The 26439-nt window shown below is 39.2% G+C and overlaps 1 protein-coding gene across 3 annotated transcripts in view; it reads right to left on the bottom strand.

Moving 5' to 3' along the window:
• Window positions 1–26439, bottom strand: part of ABCB11 (ATP binding cassette subfamily B member 11) — a 102574-nt gene that overhangs the window by 60274 nt on the left and 15861 nt on the right. The window contains exons 2-8 of one of the 3 annotated variants that reach the window (XM_043894851.1): window positions 22002–22108; window positions 20518–20539; window positions 19613–19664; window positions 18597–18835; window positions 7551–7638; window positions 6161–6294; window positions 3034–3205 (exon numbers count right to left, since the gene is read on the bottom strand). In XM_043894851.1, the coding sequence (XP_043750786.1) occupies window positions 3034–3205; window positions 6161–6294; window positions 7551–7638; window positions 18597–18835; window positions 19613–19664; window positions 20518–20539; window positions 22002–22077 (783 nt within the window). In that variant the 5' untranslated portion in view covers window positions 22078–22108. Of the gene's footprint in view, window positions 1–3033; window positions 3206–6160; window positions 6295–7550; window positions 7639–18596; window positions 18864–19612; window positions 19665–20517; window positions 20540–22001; window positions 22110–26439 lie in introns of those variants that run through there. The other 2 variants (XM_043894849.1, XM_043894852.1) reach the window with 2 other exon arrangements.

Here is a 26439-nt window from a genome sequence, read left to right as displayed (position 1 = left end):
TACTATTGGCCAAAGGCCATGTTACAGTTTACAAATACCAGATACAAAGACCACGGCCCATAGAGGCATCATATTGGTTAAAAGATAGAATAAGAAAGAGGTTCTGAGCAGCCAAACACATGATATGATATGCAGAGGTAATTCCAAACGAGAAAACTTCAGATAAATACTACACAACTTTGACTCTACCATAGGGGTTCATCTAACTAGGTTTGCTTTTCACAAAAGGAAAGAAAAAGACTTCACTTAATATTAAACAAGTTACTTCTTCTAAAATTGGACTTGAATTGAGTCCTAGTTAGAATCAACCACTGAAGAATTCCCTGACACAGGTTAAGAAACAAGAAGGGGAGAAAGCAAATGTTGTGAAAGAGTAACTGACTCAGAAATCTAAAAAATATATATGGTACCCAGACTAAGGGAGTTTATATTCCAAGTTTTTCCAAACTTTTAGCAACAAAACTCTTATCAAACAAAATCTTAGAATTTTAGCATACAAGTAGTATTTTATTCCAGTATATTTATTTCACAAGACTGAAAAGGCAACAATAAAGGAAAGTGAGAATATTTTTGTCAACATTAAAATTTGAATTTGGTTAGTATGGATGCCACTGCAGTTTTTACCACAATCCTCTTCTAATCTACTTCTGAAATATATAGAGGTAGCATGTTGTTGTTGTTTAGTTGCTAAGTTGTGTCCAACTCTTTTGAGACCCCATGGACTATAGCCTGCCATGGGATTTTCCAGGCAAGAAAAATGGATTGGGTTGCCATTTCCTTCTCCAAGGGATTTTCCCAACACAGGTATTGAACCTGTGTCTCCTGCATTGGTGGGCGGATTCTTTAACACTGAGCCACCAGAGAAGCTGATAGGTAGCATAGTAATGAGAAAATTAAGTAGCTGCAAATGTTATCAGTTTTTATTGTAAAATGAAAAGTGAAAATGTTAGTCACTCAGCTGTGTCTAACTCTTTGCAACCCCATGGACTGTAGCCTGCCAGGCTCCTCTGTCAATGGAATTTTCCAGGCAAGAATACTAGAGTGGGTGGCCATTCCCTTCTACAGGAGGTCTGCTCAACTCAGGGATCAAACCCTGGTCTCCTGCATTGCAGGCAGATTCTTTACCATCTGAGCCACCAGGAAATCACATTAAAGAATCTCTTAATACCCCAGCTAAACTGATATAGGAGCTTAAAAGATGCATATTGGCAGTACCATGTTTCCTACAGTAAATATAAAAGTCAGAAAAGGCATACAAGACCCACAATCATTTCTAATATGTCATATATTGCCCCCTCTACCTTTTTCTGTTCTGCTTTTGAGTTGAGCTTTGTAAAATTGCTCACATCATTTTACACAAACATGCACAGACCTGAATTCAAGAAGAAACCAGTGCAGAACTACAACATTCCAAATTGGTGACACATTTACAAGAAGTTGAAATATGGTCACTGAGATGACAAGAGAAACTGTGCTTTGAGCCTATTTGAGACCAAGTAAGCCAGGCTATGTTACTGGTCTCCATCATGTTAAAATGTGACACATGAGCCATTTGAGGGTGATTATTAATCTATGGTGGGTTTGAAGTAAGAGATCAAATACATTTAGAGGGGGAAAATGCTGAATCAAATGTTTGCAGAGTCCCCAACAACCCTCTGGAAAAGTTGAGGTTTTCCTGGAGTGCCACTGGAAAGCATTTGATAGGAAAAACTGTTGTAAGGCTTGCATGATTCAGTAGATTGAGAAAAAAATAAAAGCTAATATCTGTTTAGCAATTAATTCTGTGCCTGCTGCTGTGCTAAGTGCATAACATGGATAATGCCTTGAGTCATCACAATGACTTTGTGGGGTATTAACTTTATTTTAACAAGGAGGAAACTGACATTTCACAGATTAAACATATTTTTCTTGAGCCAAGTGATAGAGCCAGGTGGTGACCTAGTTAAGTAGAGTGAGCTCTTTACTATTGTCACTCTATATTACCTGGGATGTGTTTGAGTAATATAGCCAGTGGAGGGTAGAGAATATTTTGCTAGAAAATATAGTCATGGAGATTGGTACCTGTTGCTGAGTGATGTGAATATATGTGCAGTTTTTCAAACTCTATTCTCGTTTACAGCAAATTATTAGTGTGCCAGATCCCATGATGTGTTATCTCATATGACTGCTCTGAAAGTAAAATGAAATAATTTCTCAACCTTTGGGAGTGTTTTTTGGGGGGTGACCCTAAGTTCCTACTCCTACACTTTTTCCTGACTTGCATACCTGGGGAATGGAAACTGACTGGGATACTTCTCTGAATGGGTCAGATACCTCTCTGAAACTGATCACATGGGATGGAGAACACAATGTGATTGCAGAAATCTCTTGTATGTGCTTGTTACTGATGCAGGTATATTTGCTGGGTCTTTCTGAGGGAAGCATCTAAACTTGGGAAACCACGGAAGCCATATGTATACTAGACAGTGGGTGGGGATTTGGAATCAGGCTTCCTTGAATTCGAATCCTGTTCTGTCTCTTGCTGGCTGTGCAGTTCTGTAAAAGTCCCTTTACCTCTCTGAGCCTCCGTTTCTTATATTTAAAATGGCATTAATACCTTATAAGATTGTTGTAAAATTATAGATCATGTCCATGAAGCTCCTAATAATGCCTGGCAAAATAGTAAATGTCCAGTTAATACAGTTATTATTGGAGGAGACCATGGCAACCTACTCCAGTATTCTTGCCTGGAGAATCCACATGGACAGAGAAGCCTGGCAGACTTCAGTCCATGGGGTCACAAAGAGTCGGACATGACTGAATGTCTAAGCACATTTTTAATATTACTAATATAATAATATGTATGTTATTAAAACAGTCACCTTTAATAATGAAATGTTATTTGATACTGAGTAATAATCAAACAAAATAAATGAATATAGTGGTAATGATGTTAACTAAACACACTCAGGAGAAGGGAAACAAGTTTCACATTTTTGGCTGTTTCTCAGTGCAAAGGTTTTCCCATGGAAAGAAGTGAGAAGACATTCTTACCAGACCAATGATGGCTGCTCCAATCCCAATGAGAGGGCTGACAGAGATAATAACCAAGGTCAGTTTCCAACCCTGGTAAAATCCCATCAGGAACCCAAAGATGCTTGTGGTCATGCGCTGAATGAAAATACCCATTTGGTCAGCAATGGCATCATTGATCTTGTTAATATCACTAGAAACAAAAGAGGCTTTGATCACTAAAACTGAATTTGATCAATTCAAATATCTTGCCCAGAAAGTTTAACCTTTTTTTTCTAAATGTTTCCATTTCTGTATCCCATTGCCCTTGGGAAACTTAGTAGCTTCTCATGTCTTGGAAAATTTGCTGTAGTGTGGAAGGTCATTAAGCCTCTCCCCTCATAGCCAAGAGAGTTTGCCTTTAATCCAGTTTTCCCAACTGATGTTCACTCAACATAGGCAAAGGCGTTTGGAAACCATCTTATTTGTTTCTTTTTCTTTCTCAACATTCAAAAAACTAAGATCATGGCACCCGGTCCTATCACTTCATGGCAAATAGATGGGGAAACAATGGAAACAGTGAGAGACTTTATTTTCTTGAGCTCCAAAATCACTGCAGATGGTGACTGCAGCCATGAAATTAAAAGACACTTGCTTCTTGCAAAAAAAGTTATGACCAACCTAGACAGCATATTAAAAAGCATAGACATTGCTTTGCTAACAAAGCTATGGTTTTTCCAGTAGTCATGTATGGATGTGAGAGTAGGACTTATAAAGAAAGCTGAGCACCGAAGAATTGATGCTTTTGAACTGTGGTGTTGGAGAAGACTCTTGAGAGTCCCTTGGACTGCAAGGAGATCCAACCAGTTCATCCTAAAGGAAATCAGTCCTGAATATTCATTGGAAAGATTGATGTTGAAGCTGAAACTCCAATATTTTGGCCACCTGATGCAAAGAACTGACTCATTGGAAAAGACCCTGATGCTGGGAAAGATTGAAGGCAGGAGGAGAAGGGGACAACAGAGGATGAGGTGGTTGGATGGTATCACCAACTCGATGGACATGAGTTTGAGCAAGCTCTGGGAGTTGGTGATGGACAGGGAAGCCTGGTGTGCTGCAGTCCATGGGGCTGCAAAGAGTTGGACATGACTGAGTGACTGAATTGAACTGAACTGAAAGCTAACATCCTGGTCTGACATAAAGAACCCTTCTTTCCTTTATATATGCTAAATCTTTTTAGTCTCAAAGTTCTACTCACATACCACCTATTTCATAAAAATTTACATAATCCTCCAGGAAGAAGTATTATCTTCTTCCCGGTGTTTCCATAGCAATGTGGTTAATCTCTGTGTGTATGCTTAGTGGTTTAGTCATAACTGACTCTTTGCAACCCACTGAACTATAGCCCACCAGGTTCCTCTGTCCATGGGATTTTTCAGGCAAGAAATACTAGAGTGGATTGCCATTTACTCCTGCAGGGGATCTTCCTGACCCAGGGATTTAACCTGTGTCTCCTGCGTCTCCTGCATTGCAGGCAGATTCTTTACCTGGTGAGCCGTCAGGGAAGCCTCCAATTAATCTGTATACATGTTTTCCTGTATGTGTATGTTATTATTGCTTCCTGCTTATAGGTAGTATAGGAGAGTGGTTAACAGTCCTGACTCTGGAGCCAGGCTCTGAATTTAAACACAAGCTCTTCTCGGGCAAGTTACTTAATCTTTCTGTGTCTCGGTTTCCTCATCTATAAAATGTGGATAATAACAGAACCTACCTCAATAGGTAGCAATGAGGATTAGTTAATATATGTTAAGTATGTAAAACAGTGCCTAGCATATTGTAAGTGATCAATATATATTAGCTCTTATTATTTGCCATGTAAGTTCCTTGAGATCAGGAGTTCTGTGGTATACCTTAACGCCTTGCACAGGGTAAGTGCTCCAGAGTATTGGTTGACAATAATTACTTTAAATTCATATTCCTGCAAACTTTCCATAATCTCTTGTCCAGATGGAGCAAACAAGGGTCAGGACTTAATAGCAAAAGGATCTAAGATATTACATGGAGATTAGACAATTGTATTCTAACAAGGATAAGTATCTATTCAAAGTCAAAATAAGTAAAGGCAGAATCAGTGCTGGAGACTAGGGATCCCGATATTCAATCTGCTTTTATTGTCACTACACTGCTAACTATCTTTCACGGGACCTCAAATTTCAATAAGATTCAACAGTTCTCATTACTCAGGGCTTGGATCATTCAAAAATTACACGGGGTTGAGGGGTACTATTAATGACCCAAACTAATATTTAGGTATGGGCTTTGTGGGTGGCTTAGTGGTAAAAAATTTCGCCTGCCAATACAGGAGATGCAGGTTGAATCCCCGGATCAGGAAGATCCCCTGGAGAAGGGCTTGGTAACCCACTCCAGTACTTTACCTGGGAAATTCCATGGACAGAGGAGCCTGGCGGGCTGCAGTCCAAGGGGGTCACACAGAGTAGGACATGACTTAGTGACTAAACTACAACAAAGTATTTAGAAATAAACTGGATTTAAATTCGGTTTTCAGGTTTTGTTTTTTTTTTTTTTTTCCAGTTTTCAGTTTAAATCTTTCTCAAACTATTTTGAATTTTTTGCTTTTGTTTTTATGTGCAGAAATTACATCAACAGACAAAACAAGATATTAATCATTCATTCTGATTGCATTGTTTTCCTTATGGGGACATAGATTGTGACATCCCTGTTTCTCCTTTCAAGGCCAGATGACCCTACTTCTTTTAAACTGTCTTCCATAATACTTCATTTCTAATATTTTAATCCAGGACCTACAAACCAAACTGTCATATCCCAGCTTTCAATTTTTAATAGTTATATTTAATAAACCATTATCTATGAAAAAGTCATGCTACCTATAAAAGCCCAACTTAGACAAAATGCAGCAAAAAGAACTGAAAATGTTTCTCCAATTGTCATTAATTTAGAAACAAAAGTTTCATTAGAGAAAAATCACACATCCATTAAAACATCCTACCAGGGATTTACCTGGCAGTCCCGTGGTTAAGATTCTATGCTTCCACTGCATGGTGCACAGGTTCAATCCCTGGTCAGGGAACTAGATCTCACATGTCCTGTGGTGCAGGCCAAAAAGAAAAAAATCCTACCAGCCACTTACTCAGAAAATCTTGTATTCAGCTCTCCCACTGAATTGCAGTCAAACCATCCAATTTCCATCCTCATTATGCTCCTAAAGTAAAACTTTCTCATTTTCTGTATCTGACGAGCTGCAGCAATTACCCAAAAGCATATCTGGAAATGGAGCAAGGAATGTTTAGCATTGTGATAAGAACAGGCATTAATTCCTTCTCTTTTCATTAGAAAATACTTTCACTAGAACAGCTGTAAAAAAAAGGAAAGTAATTCACAACATGCCTCTTGTTCAGAACTAAGGTGTAAGCTCTGACATCTGCAGCTGAGAGTGGAGACAAGTGGAACCCTGTGAACAGGGAAGCCAGAGACTTGAGTTTGAATCCAGCTTGACCACTTCCAGAGTTAACCTTATTAACTATCACTCTCCTCATGTGTAAAAGAAGGCTTATCACACCAAAAGTAAATTATTGCTCTTAAATCACTAATTTTGCATGCCACTTCCAAGTAAAGTTTTCTCCTGAGAGGCCTGCCAATAAGCATGCATGCCAAGTTTTCAACCCTGGGGGAGGGCATGGCAATCCACTCCGGTACTCTTGCCTGGAGAATCCCATGGACAGAGGAGCCTGGTGGGCTATGGTTCAAAGGGTCACAAAGAGTCAGACATGACTGAAATGACTTAATATGAATGCTGCAGTTTTCAAGCTCTTGGACAATGATTTTCAGAAAAATGTAAGACAAAAATTATGACATAAGCAGGGAATCTTGCCTACAGTTTCCCTCCCAAGCAAAAGAAGCCTGTCATTAAAGCTTTAGTGCCAGGATAGTGGGGAGGGGTGGGGGGGTGAGGATTAACTCATTTCTCTTTATAACTAAAACTAACTTCCTGGAATTCATAAGTGAATGGAGAGTAGGGGAAATTTATTATTTTCTCTACATGAAAAGGCAAAAGATAAAATGTTTTTCTTCCTTAGTAAGAGTTAAATAACACCAAGCCCTCCCATAACTGAAATCTAGAATATGGGTTTGGTTTACAGAATTTGGGTTGGAATTCAAGAGAAAAAAGAAAGTCAAGCTTGCTTTCGTCCAATTCCCCACATCTGCTTTCCACAGGGACTCAGCCTCCCTTTCTGAAAACATCCTCCACTATTTCTGAGTTTAGAAGAGAGAGTGAAGCAGGGAGGGCAGGGGAGGACAAGACACTGAAGCTGAATGTCTATTCTCTACCTCTCTACGCAAGTGCCCATATCCTCCTCCCCAGCTGAGAGGAAAAATTCTTTCCCATCCTCTTCATCCCCCTGAAATAAAACTGTAGCCCTTGGGGCTTCTGAATAACTTTAAAGAACACATTTTGCATTTCACTGTCATGTCTTTGAACCCAGATGTTGATCTATAAATAAAAGGCAGGTGTCACTAACTTGAAAATATCCTGTGACAAGCACTCCAACAGCGACGCCAGCATAGTAACTGGCAAAGTTGACCATTTCAGCTTCAATGTCCAGAAACCTTCAAAAGAGGGGAAAAAATGGTAAGATTTACAGGTAGGATCTAGCTACCAAAGACTGGCTTTGTGCATACAGAGGATTTTAAAATACACATATTATATATTTAAAATATATGCATTGTATGTTATGTACATATTGCAAATAAAATGGATAAAGCATTTTATCTGTGTAGAATTACAATCAATCCAAATCCCCAAACAGACCTCACGGTACCCATCATAGCAAACATGCCTACCTCCTTCGTGTTTACAGGTAGAGATGTGAGGGTTGCGTAGTAACTAATAGGCAGTTGTGGGAAGACAAGGGACCCTAGATGGCAGCCTAGAGCTCTGTCCACTGAGGCCCCTTTCACTCGTGGTCATTACTAGTGAAAGCACAGTCACAGCTGTAGAAGGATTTCAAAAAGCCAGACCAGTGTCTGCAAAGGCACTGGTAGAGAGATATGTGCTGTAAATCAGCATGCAGGAGACGTGGGTTCAATCCCTTGGTTAGGAAGATCCCTTGGAGAAGGAAATGGCAACCCCTTCCAGTATTCCTGCCTGGAAAATTTCATGGTCAAAAGAGCCTGGTGGGCCCACGTCTCCTGTGTTGGCAGGCAGATTCTTTACTGCTGAGCCACATCTTCCCATAGGGAGAGAAAAACAATTTCTTCTCCAAGTCTTTCTGCTGACCACAGCCCAGAAAGCTTTGCTCTCTAGGACAATCTCTAAGGTTGAAGTCAAAGAACTTGTGAGGAGGCAAAAAAGCTATACAGCATTTTCCATCACAGCTATCATATTGTGACACAGGGTTTGGAATTGGCAGGGGCAGGAAGAGGAGAAAAAAATGATTCTGAAATTGTTTTTGGGAAATAAGTTTTGTCACTGGAAAATTAACACATTGGTTGATGATACATCTGAGCCATGGAGACAAACTAGATGTGCATTTCTTTAGAGAATCAGAAAGTAGCATCTTTAGCCTAGATGTTCTTATTCTACCAGCTTTCTGCTATCTATCAGCCTTCCCTTTTGACCCAAGTTTGAATTGTTCTCTCCCTCTACTGAATTCAGACAAAGTATTTAATTATAGTTTATTAATTCACAACAAACTATTATTCCATGGCAGATTTTATTGCCATTTTGCACTATTATTCAATATTTTTATTGAATATATTTATTTTGAGTATATTCATGTTTCTTTTGCTAGTAAACTGCAAGTGACTTGAGAGAAAAGACTGCTTGCTTTCACTGCTGAGGCCTGATACAATACCTTACACATAGTAGGTACTCAATTGTTTCTAGATTTTTCTTTCACTTGAAAAATACTAAAAAGGAAGGAAACAACTGCCTTAGTCTACCTTCTGACAGTCTCCAAACCAACTAATATGTCTGTGTTTACCACATTCCTAATTTTTCATGATGATTTAAGGGGACCCCCAGAGTGAACAAGATCTAGAAAATCATAAACTTATATACAAGTATCCACAATCAGAGGCCTCTTCAAAAACTAAATACCTACAAAGATACAGTGTATAATGTAGTATTATGAGTATTATGTGTATTGTCACCCTGCTTATTTAACTTATATGCTTATTTAACATATATGCTTTTAACTTATATAAGTTAAAAGCAAACATTTAACTTATTTGCTTAAATAAGCAAAGAAATATGCTTATTTAACATACATGCATATGAGTTCATCATGAGAAATGCTGGGCTGGAAGAAGAACAAGCTGGAATCAAGATTGCCGGGAGACAAAGCAGTCTATAGATTCAATGCAATCCCTATCAAGCTACCAACGGTATTTTTCACAGAACTAGAACAAATAATTTCACAATTTGTATGGAAATACAAAAACCTCGGATAGCCAAAGTAATCTTGAGAAAGAAGAATGGAACTGGAGGAATCAACCTGCCTGACTTCAGACTCTACTACAAAGCCACAGCCATCAAGACAGTATGGTACTGGCACAAAGACAGAAATATAGATCAATGGAACAGAATAGAAAGCCCAGAGATAAATCCACGAACCTAGGGACACCTTATCTTTGACAAAGGAGGCAAGGATATACAATGGAAAAAAGACAACCTCTTTAACAAGTGGTGCTGGGAAAACTGGTCAACCACTTGTAAAAGAATGAAACTAGAACACTTTTTAACACCATACACAAAAATAAACTCAAAATGGATTAAAGATCTAAATGTAAGACCAGAAACTATAAAACTCCTAGAGAAGAACATAGGCAAAACACTCTCTGACATAAATCACAGCAAGATCCTCTATGACCCACCTCCCAGAATATTGGAAATAAAAGCAAAACTAAACAAATGGGATCTAATGAAACTTAAAAGCTTTTGCACAACAAAGGAAACTATAAGTAAGGTGAAAAGACAGCCCTCAGATTGGGACAAAATAATAGCAAATGAAGAAACAGACAAAGGATTAATCTCAAAAATATACAAGCAACTCCTGAAGCTCAATTCCAGAAAAATAAATGACCCAATCAAAAAATGGGCCAAAGAACTAAACAGACATTTCTCCAAAGAAGACATACAGATGGCTAACAAACACATGAAGAGATGCTCCACATCACTCATTATCAGAGAAATGCAAATCAAAACCACAGTGAGGTACCATTACACGCCAGTCAGGATGGCTGCTATCCAAAAGTCTACAAGCAATAAATGCTGGAGAGGGTGTGGAGAAAAGGGAACCCTCTTACACTGTTGGTGGGAATGCAAACTAGTACAGCCACTATGGAAAACAGTGTGGAGATTTCTTAAAAAACTGGAAATAGAACTGCCATATGACCCAGCAATCCCACTTCTGGGCATACACACTGAGGAAATCAGATCTGAAAGAGACACGTGCACCCCAGTGTTCATCGCAGCACTGTTTATAGTAGCCAGGACATGGAAGCAACCTAGATGCCCATCAGCAGACGAATGGATAAGGAAGCTGTGGTACATATACACCATGGAATATTACTAAGCCGTTAAAAAGAATTCATTTGAATCAGTTCTAATGGGATGGATGAAACTGGAGCCCATTATACAGAGTGAAGTAAGCGAGAAAGATAAAGAACATTACAGCATACTAACACATATATATGGAATTTAGAAAGATGATAATGATAACCCTATATGCAAAACAGAAAAAGAGACACAGAAGTACAGAACAGACTTTTGGACTCTGTGGGAGAAGGTGAGGGTGGGATGTTTCAAAAGAACAGCATGTATATTATCTATGGTGAAACAGATCACCAGCCCAGGTGGGATGCATGAGACAAGTGCTCACGCCTGGTGCACTGGGAAGACCCAGAGGAATCGGGTGGAGAGGGAGGTGGGAGGGGGGATCGGGATGGGGAATACATGTAACTCCATGGCTGATTCATGTCAATGTATGACAAAACCCACTGAAATGTTGTGAAGTAATTAGCCTCCAACTAATTAAAAAAAAAAAAAGATTGCCAGGAGAAATATCAATAATCTCAGATATGCAGATGACACCACCCTTATGGCAGAGAGTGAAGAAGAACTAAAGGGTCTCTTGATGAAAGTGAAAGAAGAGAGTGAAAAAGTTGGCTTAAAGCTTAACATTCAGAAAACTAAGATCATGGCATCTGGTCCCATCACTTCATGGCAAATAGATGGGGAAACAGTGGAATCAGTGGCTGACTTTATTTTGGGGGGCTCCAAAATCACTGCAGATGGTGATTGCAGCCATGAAATTAAAAGACACTTACTCCTGGGAAGGAAAGTTATGACCAACCTAGACAGCATATTAAAAAGCAGAGACATCACTTTGTCAACAAAGGTCCGTCTAGTCAAGGCTATGGTTTTTCCAGAGGTCATGTATGAATGTGAGAGTTGGACTATAAAGAAAGCTGAGTGCCAAAGAATTGATGCTTTTGAACTGTGGTGTTGAGAAGACTCTTGAGAGTCCCTTGGAATGCAAGGAGATCCAACCAGTCCATCCTAAAGGAAATCAGTCCTGGGTGTTCATTGGAAGGACTGATGTTGAAGCTGAAACTCCAATACTTTGGCCACCTGATATGAAGAGCTGACTCATTTGAAAAGACCCTGATGCTGGGAAAGATTGAGGGCAGAAGGAGAAGGGGATGACAGAGGATGAGATGGTTGGATGGCATCACCGACTCAATGGACATGGGTTTGGGTGGACTCTGGGAGTTGGAGATGGACAGGGAGGCCTGGTGTCATGGGGTCACAAAGAGTCAGACACGACTTAGAGACTGAACGGAACTGATGAGTAAAGATTTCTAATGTATAAATGAGTGCATGCTCTTAGTTTTCTGTTTGTGAAATAAAATTTGTGTGTCCCCAAAACAGAAAACTATGAGCATTTGTCAAAAAGTTTTACTTAGATTCCCTGGGATGCACTTATTCTACAGACTATGTAAGCAGAGGTGAGAGAGTGCCTGTCATGAAAAATGCAGCTGCCAGTCATGGACAAAGGGCGCCGAGCATTGACCCAGCTGTGGGATTTACTGGAGCAAAGTTCAGGAGAATTGCATCACTGTTGGGGGGTGTGGATAGGAACATGTGTGGTTTGTGGTTCTTCTCACTCGTGAGGCACCCCAGAGATGAATCATTAACTCAGTTTTATTTATTCTGGGAAGAGTCATTAGAGTTTTAAAGACTATTTTGGAATATTTCTGGGACAACAGGGCAAGCCTATCAGAAAAACTGTTAGGAAGGAAAACAGGAGATTGACTTGGATCCTTTGACTGCACATCAGACTCTTTGTCATCTGCATGGTGGAAAACTATCATGACTATAAAATCCTAGAAAGTATTCTATAAAGTTTATAGGTGATTTGAGTGTCTTTCTTTTTAACAGCAAAACTGACATATGCCTACTTGAGTAAATTAAGATTGCCCTGACACATTTGTCAAAGAGAGAAGAGGGGAGAAAAATATCAATTAGAGGGAAAAGGTAAAATAGATGATATGAGGATTCTTGAGGATTTTAGGATGATATGAGGATTCTTGACTTGCTTTTTATGAAAAATAAGATAAATAAAATTGAATCACTCAATGACCCTGATGCTGGGAAAGACTGAGGGCAGGAGGAGAAGGGGGAAATAGAGGATGAGATGGTTAGATAGCATCACCAACTCAATGGATATGAGTTTGAGCAAACTCCAGGCAATAGTGAAAGACAGGGAAGGCTGGTGCACTGTAGTCCATGGGGTCACAAAAAATCAGACACGACTTAGCAACTGAACAACAGCAATGTATACCAAGGTTTCAGATGTACTAAAGCCTTAGGTTTCTCATTGAAGATACCTAGGAGATCTTTATGACAAGATCCATTGACTCGCCAGAAGCTCTCCTTTCACTAGGGTTTTTATGAACTGTAGGGGTTCATAGGGGTTCTAATGGACTGTAGACTCAGTAGCACTGACACCTTAGAGCAGGTCCCCAACCTCTGGGCCACATACGGGTACCTCCCATTAGCTCAGTGGTAGCATTAGGTTAGAAACAAAGTGTAAAATAAATGTAATACACTTGAATCATCTCGAAACCATCCTCCCCACACCCAATCCATGGGGAAAAAATGTCTTCCACAAAATCAGTCCCTGGTGCCAAGAAGGTTGAGAACTGTTGCATTAGAGTGAATATCAGTGGCAACCCAACTGGTAGAAATGCATGCATATCCTACTTCCAAAATATCAAAGGGTCCATATTCCTCAATGTGTGGGACATTGACCTATGGACAAATGATTTATTACTAGGTAAAGCTGCTTTATAGAATACCCTCACACTATGCTAGCACGTTGCCAGAATGGCTAATGCAATTGTGAGATATATTATAGAGAGATTATGCATGCCCTTTATCTAGTTTTCTCCCAGTGGTAACATCTTGCAAAACTATCGGACATTATCACAACCAGGATGTTGACTTTGATACAATAAAGAGCAGAATATTTTCTTCATTCAAAGGTTCCTTATGTCACCCTTTGATGTCTACACATATTTCCATCTTTCTCACATTTCTGGAGACCAGAAGTCTGAAATCAGTTTCACAGGATTGAAATTAAGGCGCTGGTGGGGATGCACTTTCTCCAAAGACTCTAGAGGAGAATCTGTTTCTTCCTCTTCCAGCTTCAGGTAGCTACAGGGGTTCCTGAGCTTGGGACCTCACTTCAGTCCCTTACAGGCACCTTTTGTCTCTTTTTTTCTCTAAAGTCAGATCTCCTTCTGCCTCTTTTTAGTAACCGTCTCTTTAAAAAATACTCGTGATTGCAGTTAGGGCTTACCTGGGTAATCCAGTATAATCTCCCCAATCCCAAGATATTTTAGTTAATTATATCTGCATAGACTCTTTTTCCCATACAAGGTAACATTCACAGGAATATTGTAGATCTCTTTGGGGGCCATTATTCAGCCTACTGGAGCTACAGTCAGCGCTTCCCAGGTGGCTCAGTGGTAAAGAATCCACCTGCCGATGCATGGAGGTGCAGGAGATTCAGATTCAACCCCTGGGTCATGAAGATCCCCTGGAGGAGGAAATGGCAACCCACTCTGGTATCCTTGCCTGGAAATCTCAGCTCATAGGGTGGCAAAGAGTCAGACACAACTGAGCACGCATGCATGCATGGAGCTACAGTCAAGACATAGATAATAACAAGTGTTGGTGAGAATGTGAAGAAACTTGAACCCTCACACCTGTTAAGTGTTAGTCACCCAGTCATGTCCGGCTGTTTGTGACCCCATGGACTGTAGCCCACCAGGCTCCTCTGTCCATGGAATTCTCCACACAAGAATACTGGAATGGATTGCCATTTCCTTCTCCAGGGGATCTTCCCAACCCAGGAATCGAACCCAGGTCTCCTGCATTACAGGCAAATTCTTTACCGTCTGAGCCACTCGGGAAGCTCATAAAATGGTACAGCCACTTTGAAAAACAGTCTGGAAATTCTGCAAGTGGTTAAATGTATAATTAACATCTGACCCAGTAATCCCCTTCCTAGGTATCTACTCAAGAGAAATGAAAACATATGTCCAAAGGAAACCATGTACACAAACGTTCGTAGCAGCATTTGTAATAACTGAAAAGAGGAAACAACTCAAATGTCCATCAACTGATGAATGGATAAACCCACACATTATATCCACACAATAAATGTATTATATTCATACAATGAAATATTATTCAGCAATTAAAATAAATGAAGTATTAATTTATGCTATTAATACCACATGGATGAACCTTGGAAACATTAAGCTAAGTTAAAGAAGCTGGTCACAAAGGCCCACATATTGTATGAATCTATTTACATGAAATGTCCAGAATAAGCAAATCTACAGAGATGGAAAGTAGATTAGTGGTTGTCTAGGGCTGAGGGGAGGATGGGGAACTGGGGAGTGAAATTTAGGTGATAGTAAAATAACAAAAATGTTCTAAAATTGGCTCTGTGAATATACTAAAAGCCACTGAGCTGGATACTTTAAGTGGGTGAATTTTATGGTATTTAAGTGGGTGAATTTTATGATATATGAATTAAATCCTGATAAAACTGTTTTTCAAAGTACCTGGTCTTCAGTGTCTAACTTCAAAATAGTACTTGAGTGCATAAGATAAATGTATATTGCTAAGAAAATAGACTGAAATCCAAGAGGAAATACAGACTTAGATTTCTGCATCAACACATCCACGTCAAGCAGGTAAGGACAAACTTCCCAATGGCTGTGGGTCGGCCTCCAAGGAGCCCCTTATTATTTTTGCCTCCTGGTATTCACACTCCTGTGTAGTCCTCTCCCAAATTACACCAGAGTTGGTCTGTGTGACCAACAGAAAATAGCAGAAATGATGGTATGTCACTTCCACAATTAAGTTATAGGGCTTTGTAGCTTCCATTTGAGTTTTTACACTTTAATTGAATTTTTTTTTTTTAAGTAAACTGCACTGTGATTTTTTTTTTCTTCTTTCATTCTATTACCTTATTATTTGACTACTTGGAGCAAATAAATTCTGAGAAGCTAGTCAGAAAGCCTAATGTTCTGCCATCCTTCTCAGTCTTATTCACTCAGCCATTTGGAAGGCTCCAGCCTAAAATTCCATCAAATGGATGATAACTGATATGTTGAAATCAATATAATGAAAGAGAAAAATCAGTTCCTACATTGTACATGCATGTTTATGTTGATAAGATCATTGAGTTTCTTGTATAGTCTAAGACTAGCACACTGATTATAGTAGGTGGAGACATTGTACTTTTAATGTTGTACTTTTTCCAAGAAAGAAATCTGTGAAAGAGTTGGGTAATTTTGGAGGCACATTCACTACTTACTGGTAAGAAAACATCCCCTGCCTCTCTTCTGTCCCACCCAAGTTCATTTTCACAGTGATCTTATCACATGAAAGCTAAACAAACATTTATTCAGTTAGCAGTATTCTTGTTAGTGACCATAATAACTCACATTTTCTTCAGTTTGAGCTCCTGGTAAAGGCCTAAGAAAGGTGTGGTCTACACAATTTCAAATAGCCATATGAAAAAAATTTTTTAAAAAGGACAGATATCTATTTACATGCTTGGTATCATGTGAATTCAGCCAAAGCCAAGGAATTTCTGAAAGCCCTTATTTACTTTGAATGATTTGCTCACCTTCAAGTATATGACCCAGTAAGAATCAATAAAGTGTGAATAATGGGTATGTGCTAAGTTGCCCCAGTTGTGTCTGACTCTTTGCGAGCCAATCAGGTTCCTCTATCCATGAGCTTTTCTTCGGGCAAGAATACTGGAGTGGGTTGCCACTCCCTCCTCCATAAGATCTATGTCTTTAGCATAGGAGACAGGTGGGTTCTTTACTACTAGTGCCACCTGGGAAGCCCAGTGAGTAATGGGTAGCCATCCTTTCTATCGGATGCCAGTAATGCAGACATTAAGGGCATATTCATTCTTCAGTTTATCTAATAAATATTTATGAGCACTTGTTATCTTGAATATGTCTCAAATACTGGTCCCTCTAACATTTATTTCCAATTTTCAAGGCATTATAGGATATACTTCAGGATCTTTCACTTGAAGAGTTTACTTTCATGAGTGTTATTGATTTATTGTTTTCCAGTCACTCATTTGTGTCTGACTCTTTGCAACCCCATGGACTGCAGCATGTCAGGTTTCCCTCTCCTTCACTATCTCCCAAAGTTTGCTCAAACTCACGTCTATTGAGTTGATGATGCCATCCAACTATCTCACCTTTCATCACCCTCTTCTCTTCTGCCCTCAATATTCCCAGTATCGGGGTCTTTTCCAATGAGTCAACTCTCCTCATAGGATGGCCAAAGTTTTGGAGTTTCAGCTTCAACATCAGTCCTTCCAATGGATATTCAGGGTTGGTTTCCTTTAGGATTGACTGATGTTATTAACAACTGGGGTCTTTTTACATATGTAAGTCTGAATGGATTTTTTTCCCAAAGGGGAAAGTGATTAGTTCACATTTTATAGTCGTATCACTCTGTAAATATCAGTTCAGGTCTTCTGTTCTCCAACATAAATGAAAGAAAATAAAAGATTGTCATTGTGAATTCCCTGGGTGTCCAGTGGTTAGGACTCTGCAGTTACACTGCAGAGGACTCAGTTTCAATCCCTGGTTGGGGAACTAAGATCTCGTAAGCTACATGGTGCAAGTAAAAATATTTTAAAGACTATCATTGAAGACAGCCTCTCTTTTATACAAATTGTTATGTTACTTCCAAATTTAGAAGAGAAATATACACATTATATGTTGGAAATTTATTTCTTATGAGTAGGCTTATTTTTTAAGGATAATTCTGTACATTGTATGTTGTCCTGTACTTTTCTGTCAAGTGCTAACCAGTTTATAACTATATACATATCTGCATGGTCACTGATTTCATGATGGTCTCCCCAATTAGACATGAGCTCCACAAAGATAAGGACGATCACTCATAAGATACCACTGTAGCCTTTATGCTTACACATTTTCCTCGTACATAATTGGTGTTCCAAAAATTTTGGTTGAATGAGTAGATGAATGAAAGATGCTAGCAACAAATATTATGGAAGAACATCAGTAATTTAGAAGGATTTGTCATAATCTGGAATCAAGCCTATAGAAAAATTTTTAAATGCTGGAGAAAAATATGAATCACTTGAGGGAGCCATTCCAAGTGTCTCTCTAGCCAGGATGGGCCCTGCTCTTGATTCTTGAACCTGAGTGAGTTTATATGTGAAAATGATCTTGTTCTGGCCCTGAGGCAGCATGAGGCAGGCTGCAAAGTCCATGCTATGACAGTGAGTCAACCCTGGGTATACTACAGACTCACTGATTACGTGGCAGCCTGTCGGGCTTATCACAGACAGAACAGGAGCACAGTGAGCTCTGGCTAATTCTGCATGGCTGTCTTCTGTTCATAGCACCACGTCACTCTTTCACAGCAGCTCAACTGCTAATTGAGGCCAGTGACCCCTACTCCAAGTCCGAGAGCACAGGAATGATGAAATTCCCATTGTAGAGAGAAGACTGGCGGTCAAGTGGGTCATCAGCCACAGCCACAGAAGCTGAGGGACAAAAGAGAAGAGAGGAAGGAAGGAAAGAGGGGAGGAGGAAAGAAAAAGGGAGGAAGGGAAAAGGAAGTCTCAGATATGAGAAATGACAAGGACCCAAGTAAAATTTATGAGTCACCTTCCAACAATATTAAGTATCAATAGTGTCATCCTCAAGCCTACGGTCTACAAAGTGTGAAATTTGGGTATGTATTTAATGAGCAATTTCCAATTCTGTATTTTGTTGCTGTTGTTGGGATTTTAAAACTCACTGGAATAAGAAGAACTTCAGGGCAGAGTAATTTATAGAATCATGTGTAAATTTATGTTTCTGTTCACTCCACGCTAGATACCACTCCAGGTCCTTCCATAAGGTTCTCTTTACACATTTTGAATTACAATCTAAGATATGAGCAAAAAAAGTAAAAACAAATAGCAGCCTACCCGCAGCGTGTCCCATTTGTCATGTTCTGGTTGAGGGAGTCGTTTGTCCACACTACGGTGTTATTCACACATGCTTTTCCAGGGATACTGAGTTCTTGTAATTCCATGTCATACTCAATAAAAACATCTGTCATTGTGCCAAAAATGAGTAGCACGCCTGGATAGGCTACTCCATGGAGAAGTGCACATAAACTTCCCACAGACATCAGGCAAATGTCAGTCTTTGAAGAAAATCGAAACTTGAAAAACAAAGGATTCAGAGATCATCTATGGGTGAAAAGCAGGAGAGGTAGGAGGACTATTTAATTTTAGTTACTAGATTCTGATAAATAGTATTCAACACCAAGTCTTAAGGGAATCGTTTTAATTGAAATGGAGAGTTCTCACTAACACTGAAATAAACGGTGCATCAATTATCTAAGTTATTAAACTCTTACATTGTTAACTCATGTTCTTTCTTTCCTAGCCTCTTAATTCATTCTCTTTACCTCAAGAGCTGACTTTAGTTCTTAGCTTTTCATCCCCAACTTAAGGGGGAAACAATCACTGACCCTGATGCTGTTGCCATGTAGATTCTCCATATGGCTTATTCAGCAATAGTAGAAATTGTCTCCCAGAACTGATATTGATAATGAAGAGTATCTGCTTGTGCCCAGAAATGTCTCCATTTTGCAAATTTGAAGAAAATACCTACAGTATGGAACTTCTAAAGGCATCATAAGAATAAATATGCATAACATGATTACTGTGACAATTTTTTTTTACTAAAATGATCACTAGGCACACAAATTCTATAGAACACTTTTCTGATCTACCAGATAGAATTTGTGTGTTTAATCAGCAATAGATTTCTAATTACTAATCCACATGTTGTCACATAGACAAAGTTTAGTACTGAAAAATTGATCACTATAGTTAATCATCTGCCAATACGACTAAAAAATTAACATTTTCCCCACGATCTGAACAACTCACAGTTGCAAAACCTATGCCATTAATCAGCATAGTTTTATTACCAATCGAAAGAAGCCAACTTGACTGCTACCACCTTTCTTCTCATCTTGTAACCTAAGGAGAAAAACATGGGGATTTACAGACCATCCTTTCTAAAACAATGAGAAATTCTCCCTAAATTGTGATTTCATGAGTCATTCTTTAGTAAGAATGAAAGCTCCCACTGGCTGCGAAATTCTACTTCACTCTACCCGAGCCGCCTGGCCTTTCTGCTGACTTTCATCTGCACCAAATCTGTTCCCACCCCTGGGTGTTTGCACTTGCTATTTCCTCTCACCGAAGTGTTCTTTCTTCAGATAACAGAGTGGAGAACACCCTCACCTCCTTCATACCTTCTCTCAAAAGTTGCCTTTTCAATGGGCCATCCATGGTCAAAGTCTTTAAAATTTCAACTCTCCCCCCACATCATTTCAAATCTCCATTTCCATGTTTATTGTTTTTTCTTAGAAAGGGGATGATAAATTATCATTATCTACCATGCTATATATTTTATTTATCTATGGTGTTTACTATGTCTCCCTCACTAAAGGAGAGAATTCTTAAAGGCATGTTAAGTTCCTCAAGACAGAGATTTTTACCTATTTTTTTTTCTTTTCTATATCCTCAGAAAACTCCTCTGCGACCATGAAATCTTACATGTCCAACTTTTCCTCTGCTTGTTTAAGTCAGAAATTCTGTGGGGTTCTTGGACATATAGGGGATATTTGAACCTAATCCAGAAGGAATATTCCCAAAGATTTTTGAAATCAAATTATAGTAATGTTTTAAAGAGAAAAAGAATGGATTATATATACCATTTTGTAGGCAGTGCAATGTATATGAAAATATTGTTTCTGCTTTGTGTCTTTTATGTGAATATTAGGGAATTATTTGCAAAATGTGTTGCATTGTTGAAGCAGTCACTTACTTTGATTTTTTATCATTGTTATCTGTCAGGATAAAAACAATACATAAAGCAGTTAATAATAATGACAAAATGAAACATAATCATTAACAATTTTGCTCTGGAAAAACATTTCTATGATTATTTTATTCATGGAACAATACAAAATAATCATTTGCTTTTCCACCTTTCTCTCTCTTCCTCTATATTATAGAAGAAAACACTCTTTCACATATAGGACTGCTGCCTTGACTTCATTTTCTCCAGAAAATGAGATCTTTTTATCTTCTGAATGCTAACTAAAGACCAAAATTTGTAAATTAGTTACAGAAAAATCTGATTTTTTTGAACTACCAAATAAAATGAATACTTATTTATTGTTTGGTTTTTTAGAAACATCAGAATTTATCTACCTAAAATACAGACCATAAATCAACCAGACAATAAGATGTCACTGACACCCCTGTGCCTTAGAAGCCATAGAATTGAGCCACATATTACTTTCCCCAGCACAGGTCAGAGCAGATGGAAGGGAAGAGGTGAAAGTGGGGGTTCAGGGTCATGGGTATACGGAAGCCATAGCGAAAGGAACCCAGGATTTTAATGTCAACCATCATCATGGGACAGCACAGCCTGGTTCCCCTGGCATTTTCATTTCATTTCATTCAGAGTAAGAGGCATTATAGTGTAGATAAAGATTAACCTCTCATATTTGGGAATCAGAACTGGGTTAGGATTACAGCTCCTTTAATCATTAATCATGCAATCTTTGTCAAGCTTAAGACAATGTATCTAAGTCTCAGTTTCCTTTTCTATAAAATGTAAAATCATAGGACTTTTGAAGATAATAATAGCATAGAATCATCTGCCCTTAGCACACTCTAGTTACTTGTGCTATGGATCCCCATCCACTTTACCTCACTCTGGCCAGCAGTGTCTTTGTACCATTCCTCTCAGAGAGCAATGCTCACTAAATGCATATTACTATAATCAATTATAACAATATATGAATAAAGGTAATAATAATGAAAGTATTGAAAGTGTTAGTCACTCAGTCATGTCTGACTTTTTGCAACCCCATGGACTGTAGCCCACCAGACTCCTCTGTCCATGGAATTCTCCAGGCAAGAATACTGAAGTGGGTAGCAATTCCCTTCTCCAGGGGATCTTCTTGACCCAGGAATTAAACCCAGATCTCCTGCATTGCAGGCAGATTCTTTACCATCTGAGCCAGTGCTAAAACAACCCAAGTCTATCCAGGGAAAAAATATTTATAGTGAGATGCTTTCACTCTCCCAGGATTTATGCATTCTTACCTAGCACTCTTAGCAATTATATTACATGTATTCTCGAGAGAAATACCCAGGTTGTGTAAGAAGAATATGAGGTAATAGTTCTACTTATTATTGCTTAATTTTCTCTGCTCCTTGAATATCTTCACTAGTTTGTTCCACTTTTGTTTTCACCTTTTTTTGTACAAGAGACAGTAAGATAAAAAGGCCACTTACATGAGCTGTCTGACTCAAAACCATGATTGTCCTCTCCAAATTTCTTCACACTGCGAAGAATTACTGAGTCAGACATAACAACTGCAGTTCACAGCAAAAAAAAAAAAAAAAAAAAAAAAAAACCTAGAAAATAAAAGAAAAGAGTGATTGCAGAGGAAGACAAGATTTCGAAGGATTAGCCAGATGTGCAGTACATCTCTCTCCATAGATACATCAGGAATACACCTTCAGATGCAGAAGATCTTGCAGAACACCATCTGAGAGCAGACAGGGGTCCCTGACCACTGGAAAGGAATATATAGATCCAAAACTCAGTAGGACAAAGGAAGGAAGGGGAAAAGAGGAGAATGAGCAGGACTGGACCTGCACTTGGGGTTTGGGGAACTGAAGCAGGGGTCAGATCCCCAAATTGAGGCAATTGTATGAGACACAGGGGAAGTAGTTGAGGCTGTTGGAGAATGAAGCTAGCTGATCTGTGACTGTCTGAATGGAGTGAGAACCAGACAATCCTTGCTGCAGCCCCATGTACCCTGGTCAGGGTCCCAAGTCTCCTGAAACACACAGTGGCTGGGAGCTGGAGCATAGGGACTGGAGAGCAATCCCAGGGTGAGGGTTGCTGTTGACTGTTGGGAGACAGCCCAACAGGACGTGAGGGAGGAGATCATGGTGGAGAATGCCTTTGGAGCAATGCTGAGTAGCCACTGAAGCAAAGCGATACTGCTGAGTCATGTGCAGGGGGAGGAGCCATCACTGTAGCTTCTCTCCCTCACATGCTAGTGCTGGCAGCTGACCAATAGAGAAAGACTCCAGAGAGGGTCACCCTTTGAGTGTCTGATGCACAGAGCAACAGAGAGGACCCCAGCCAGTGGAGACCTTTGAGTGCCTGCTGCACCAAACAGCAGAGAAGAACCAGCCAGAGAGGCCTTTTAATGCCAGCTGCCAGAGGCTAGAAAAAGACTGTAATAGTGCCCTAGCTCCTGCGCCTGAGGCCACCAGCATCTCTGCACACTTGGCACCACCAAGGTCCCTGTGATCCAAGCAACTGTGCCACCTCCACACCAGGCCCTCACTAAGGCAGACCTAAGTCTGCCAGGGCTGCCTCAGGAGCAAACTCCTGTGGATGACCCACATGCGGAGGTGGGGATACAACCACAGTTGAACTCCAAGGGTAGTGTGGCTAAGGAAGAGGATCAAAAACCTTTTCACCAGCTGTACTAGGTGCAGATTAAAACCACATGATCAATTAGGAAGACTGTGTCTATGGAATATATAAAAAGACAATGAGAGCTATCCCACACACAAAAAAACACACTAGCTCTGGTAGCTGTGGATATTGCAGGCAAGAATAGGGCCAGATTAGTCTGAGCTGTTCCCACAGCAGGTCCAGACATCAGCCCCAGACATTAGCCCAGTATTGGAGGGCATCCTAGGGAGGCAAAGGTGGACTGTGACTCACAGTGAAGGAAAGGACACTGGCAGCTGAGATCCAAGAAAAACATTTATTATTATTCATATATTTTAATTTGTTCTGTAGTTGATCCTAGTTTTTTTATCTTCATTGTTTTTCTTTGTTGCTATGGTTGTTTATTTTATTATTACTATTAACTAAGTTTTTGAGAGCATCACACTTTTTGATTTCCTTTATATACTTCCACCTCTTCGTTGGTTTTTTGTGATTCTGTGGGGCTTTTTTCTTTTTTAAATTTTGTTTGTTTTTCTTACTGTTCTTTTCCTGCTATAGTTATTCTTTAATATATATAAATCTTTTATTTCTTTTCTATTTTTTCCTTTTCTTCCTTTTCTTTCTTTATTTCACCATGTTTGTTAGTCTGTTTTGTTTTCTTTGCTTATTCTCCAGTTGACACACTGCTTTTGTCTTGTTTACTGATTTGTGTTTTAGTTAGTTTTGTTTTTAATCAGTTGGTATCATTTTTGGTTTCCTTTGCTTGCCAAGTCACTCTTGTACTTTCTTGTCTTTGGACTATTTTGGGTTTTGTGTGTGTATGTATGTGTGTTCCTTTGTTTTTGTTATTATTTGCTTGATTTTGTATTTACCATTTGTCTGGGGCTCCTCTTTTGTTTCTTATTTTGTTTTGCTATTTTTGTGTTTTTGTTTTAATCCACTTTAATGGCATAACAAATGGCTTGTGGAGAGTCAGTTCCCCAGGCAAAGACTGGGCCTGAGCCTTTGGAGTGGAAGCTTTGAATCCAGGGCAGTGGCTGCCAGAGACCTACTGACACCAGGGAGTATTGATTATTGAGAACTCCCATGAAGACCGCCACCTGATTCTAAGACCTGGAATCACCCAACTGGCAGCAGCACCCAGTGCAAGACGCCTCAGCCAGCCAACAAGTAAGACAGAACACAGACCCAACCTAGTGGAGAGGCTTGCCACGGACACCCCAAAACCTACCACCTCACACAATCCTGTCCATCAAACTCACCTCCTCCTACCAGAATGCAGACTCAAGTCCCTCCCGACACAAAGCCTACACAACCACTGGACCAACCGCACCCACCGAGGGCAGTAACCAGAAGGAAAAAGGTATATGACCCTAAAGCCTGGGGAAAGAAGACTTCAGACAAAGTAAGTTAGAAAAAAATGAAAAGACAGAGAAATATTACACAAATGAAGGAACAAGGTAAAAATTCACAAGACCAAATAAATGAAGAGGAAATATGCAAACTACATGAAAAAGAATTCAAGGTAATGATAGTAAAGATGACCCCAAACCTCAAAAACAGAATGGAGAAAATGCAAGGATCAATTAACACATTTAACAAAGATCTAGAAAAAATTAAGAATAAACAGAGACAAACAATACAATTACTGAAATTAAAAATACTCTAGAAGAAATCAGTAGCAGAATAACTGAGGCAGAAAAACAGATAAATGAGCTGGAAGATAGAATAGTGGAAATAACTGGAGAACAGAATAAAAGGAGAATGAGAAGAATTGAGGATAGTCTCAGAGACCTCTGGGACAATATTAAAGGTACTAACATTTGAATTATAGGGGTCCTAGAAAAAGATGAGAAAAACAAAGGGTCTGAGAAAATTTTTGAAAAGATTATAGTTGAAAACTTCCCTATCATGGGAAAAGAAATAGTCAATTGATCCAAGAAGCACAGAGTCCCATAGAGGATAAACCCAAGGAGAAATATGCCGAGACACATACTAATCAAGCTAACAAAGATTAAACACAGAGAAAGAATAGTAAAAACAGCAAGGGAAAAGCAGCAAGTAACATACAAAAGGAACCCCATAAGATTAACAATTGATCTTTCAGCAGACACTCTGAAGACCAGAGGAAATGGCAGGATGTATTTAAAGTACTGAAAGGGGAAAATATACAACCAAGATTACTCTACCTGGCAAGGATCTCACTCAAAGTTGATGGAAAAATCAAAAGTTTTACAGATAAACAAAAGTTGAGAGAATATAGCCCCCCAAACCAGTTTACAACTATGTTAAAGAGACCTATAGGCAGGAAACACAAGAGAAGGAAAAGACCTACAAAAACAATTTTGAATATCAAGCTACCAACGGTATTTTTCACAGAACTAGACCAAAGAATTTCACAATTTGTATGGAAATACAAAAAACCTCGAATAGCCAAAGTAATCTTGAGAAAGAAGAATGGAACTGGAGGAATCAACCTGCCTGACTTCAGACTCTACTACAAAGCCACAGTCATCAAGACAGTATGGTACTGGCACAAAGACAGAAATATAGATCAATGGAACAGAATAGAAAGCCCAGAGATAAATCCACGAACCTATGGACACCTTATCTTTGACAAAGGAGGCAAGGATATACAATGGAAAAAAGACAACCTCTTTAACAAGTGGTGCTGGGAAAACTGGTCAACCACTTGTAAAAGAATGAAACTAGAACACTTTCTAACACCATACACAAAAATAAACTCAAAATGGATTAAAGATCTAAATGTAAGACCAGAAACTATAAAACTCCTAGAGGAGAACATAGGCAAAACACTCTCTGACATAAATCACAGCAAGATCCTCTATGACCCACCTCCCAGAATATTGGAAATAAAAGCAAAACTAAACAAATGGGATCTAATGAAACTTAAAAGCTTTTGCACTACAAAGGAAACTATAAGTAAGGTGAAAAGACAGCCGTCAGATTGGGAGAAAATAATAGCAAATGAAGAAACAGACAAAGGATTAATCTCAAAAATATACAAGCAACTCCTGAAGCTCAATTCCAGAAAAATAAATGACCCAATCAAAAAATGGGCCAAAGAACTAAACAGACATTTCTCCAAAGAAGACATACAGATGGCTAACAAACACATGAAAAGGTGCTCAACATCACTCATTATTAGAGAAATGCAAGTCAAAACCACAATGAGGTACCATTACACGCCAGTCAGGATGGCTGCTATCCAAAAGACTACAAGCAATAAATGCT

The sequence above is a fragment of the Cervus elaphus genome, chromosome 33 (genome assembly GCF_910594005.1).
Source record: "Cervus elaphus chromosome 33, mCerEla1.1, whole genome shotgun sequence".
NCBI lineage: Eukaryota > Metazoa > Chordata > Mammalia > Artiodactyla > Cervidae > Cervus > Cervus elaphus.
The sequence above is the reverse complement of the archived record's forward strand: the minus strand, read 5'-3'. Positions and strand labels throughout refer to the sequence as shown.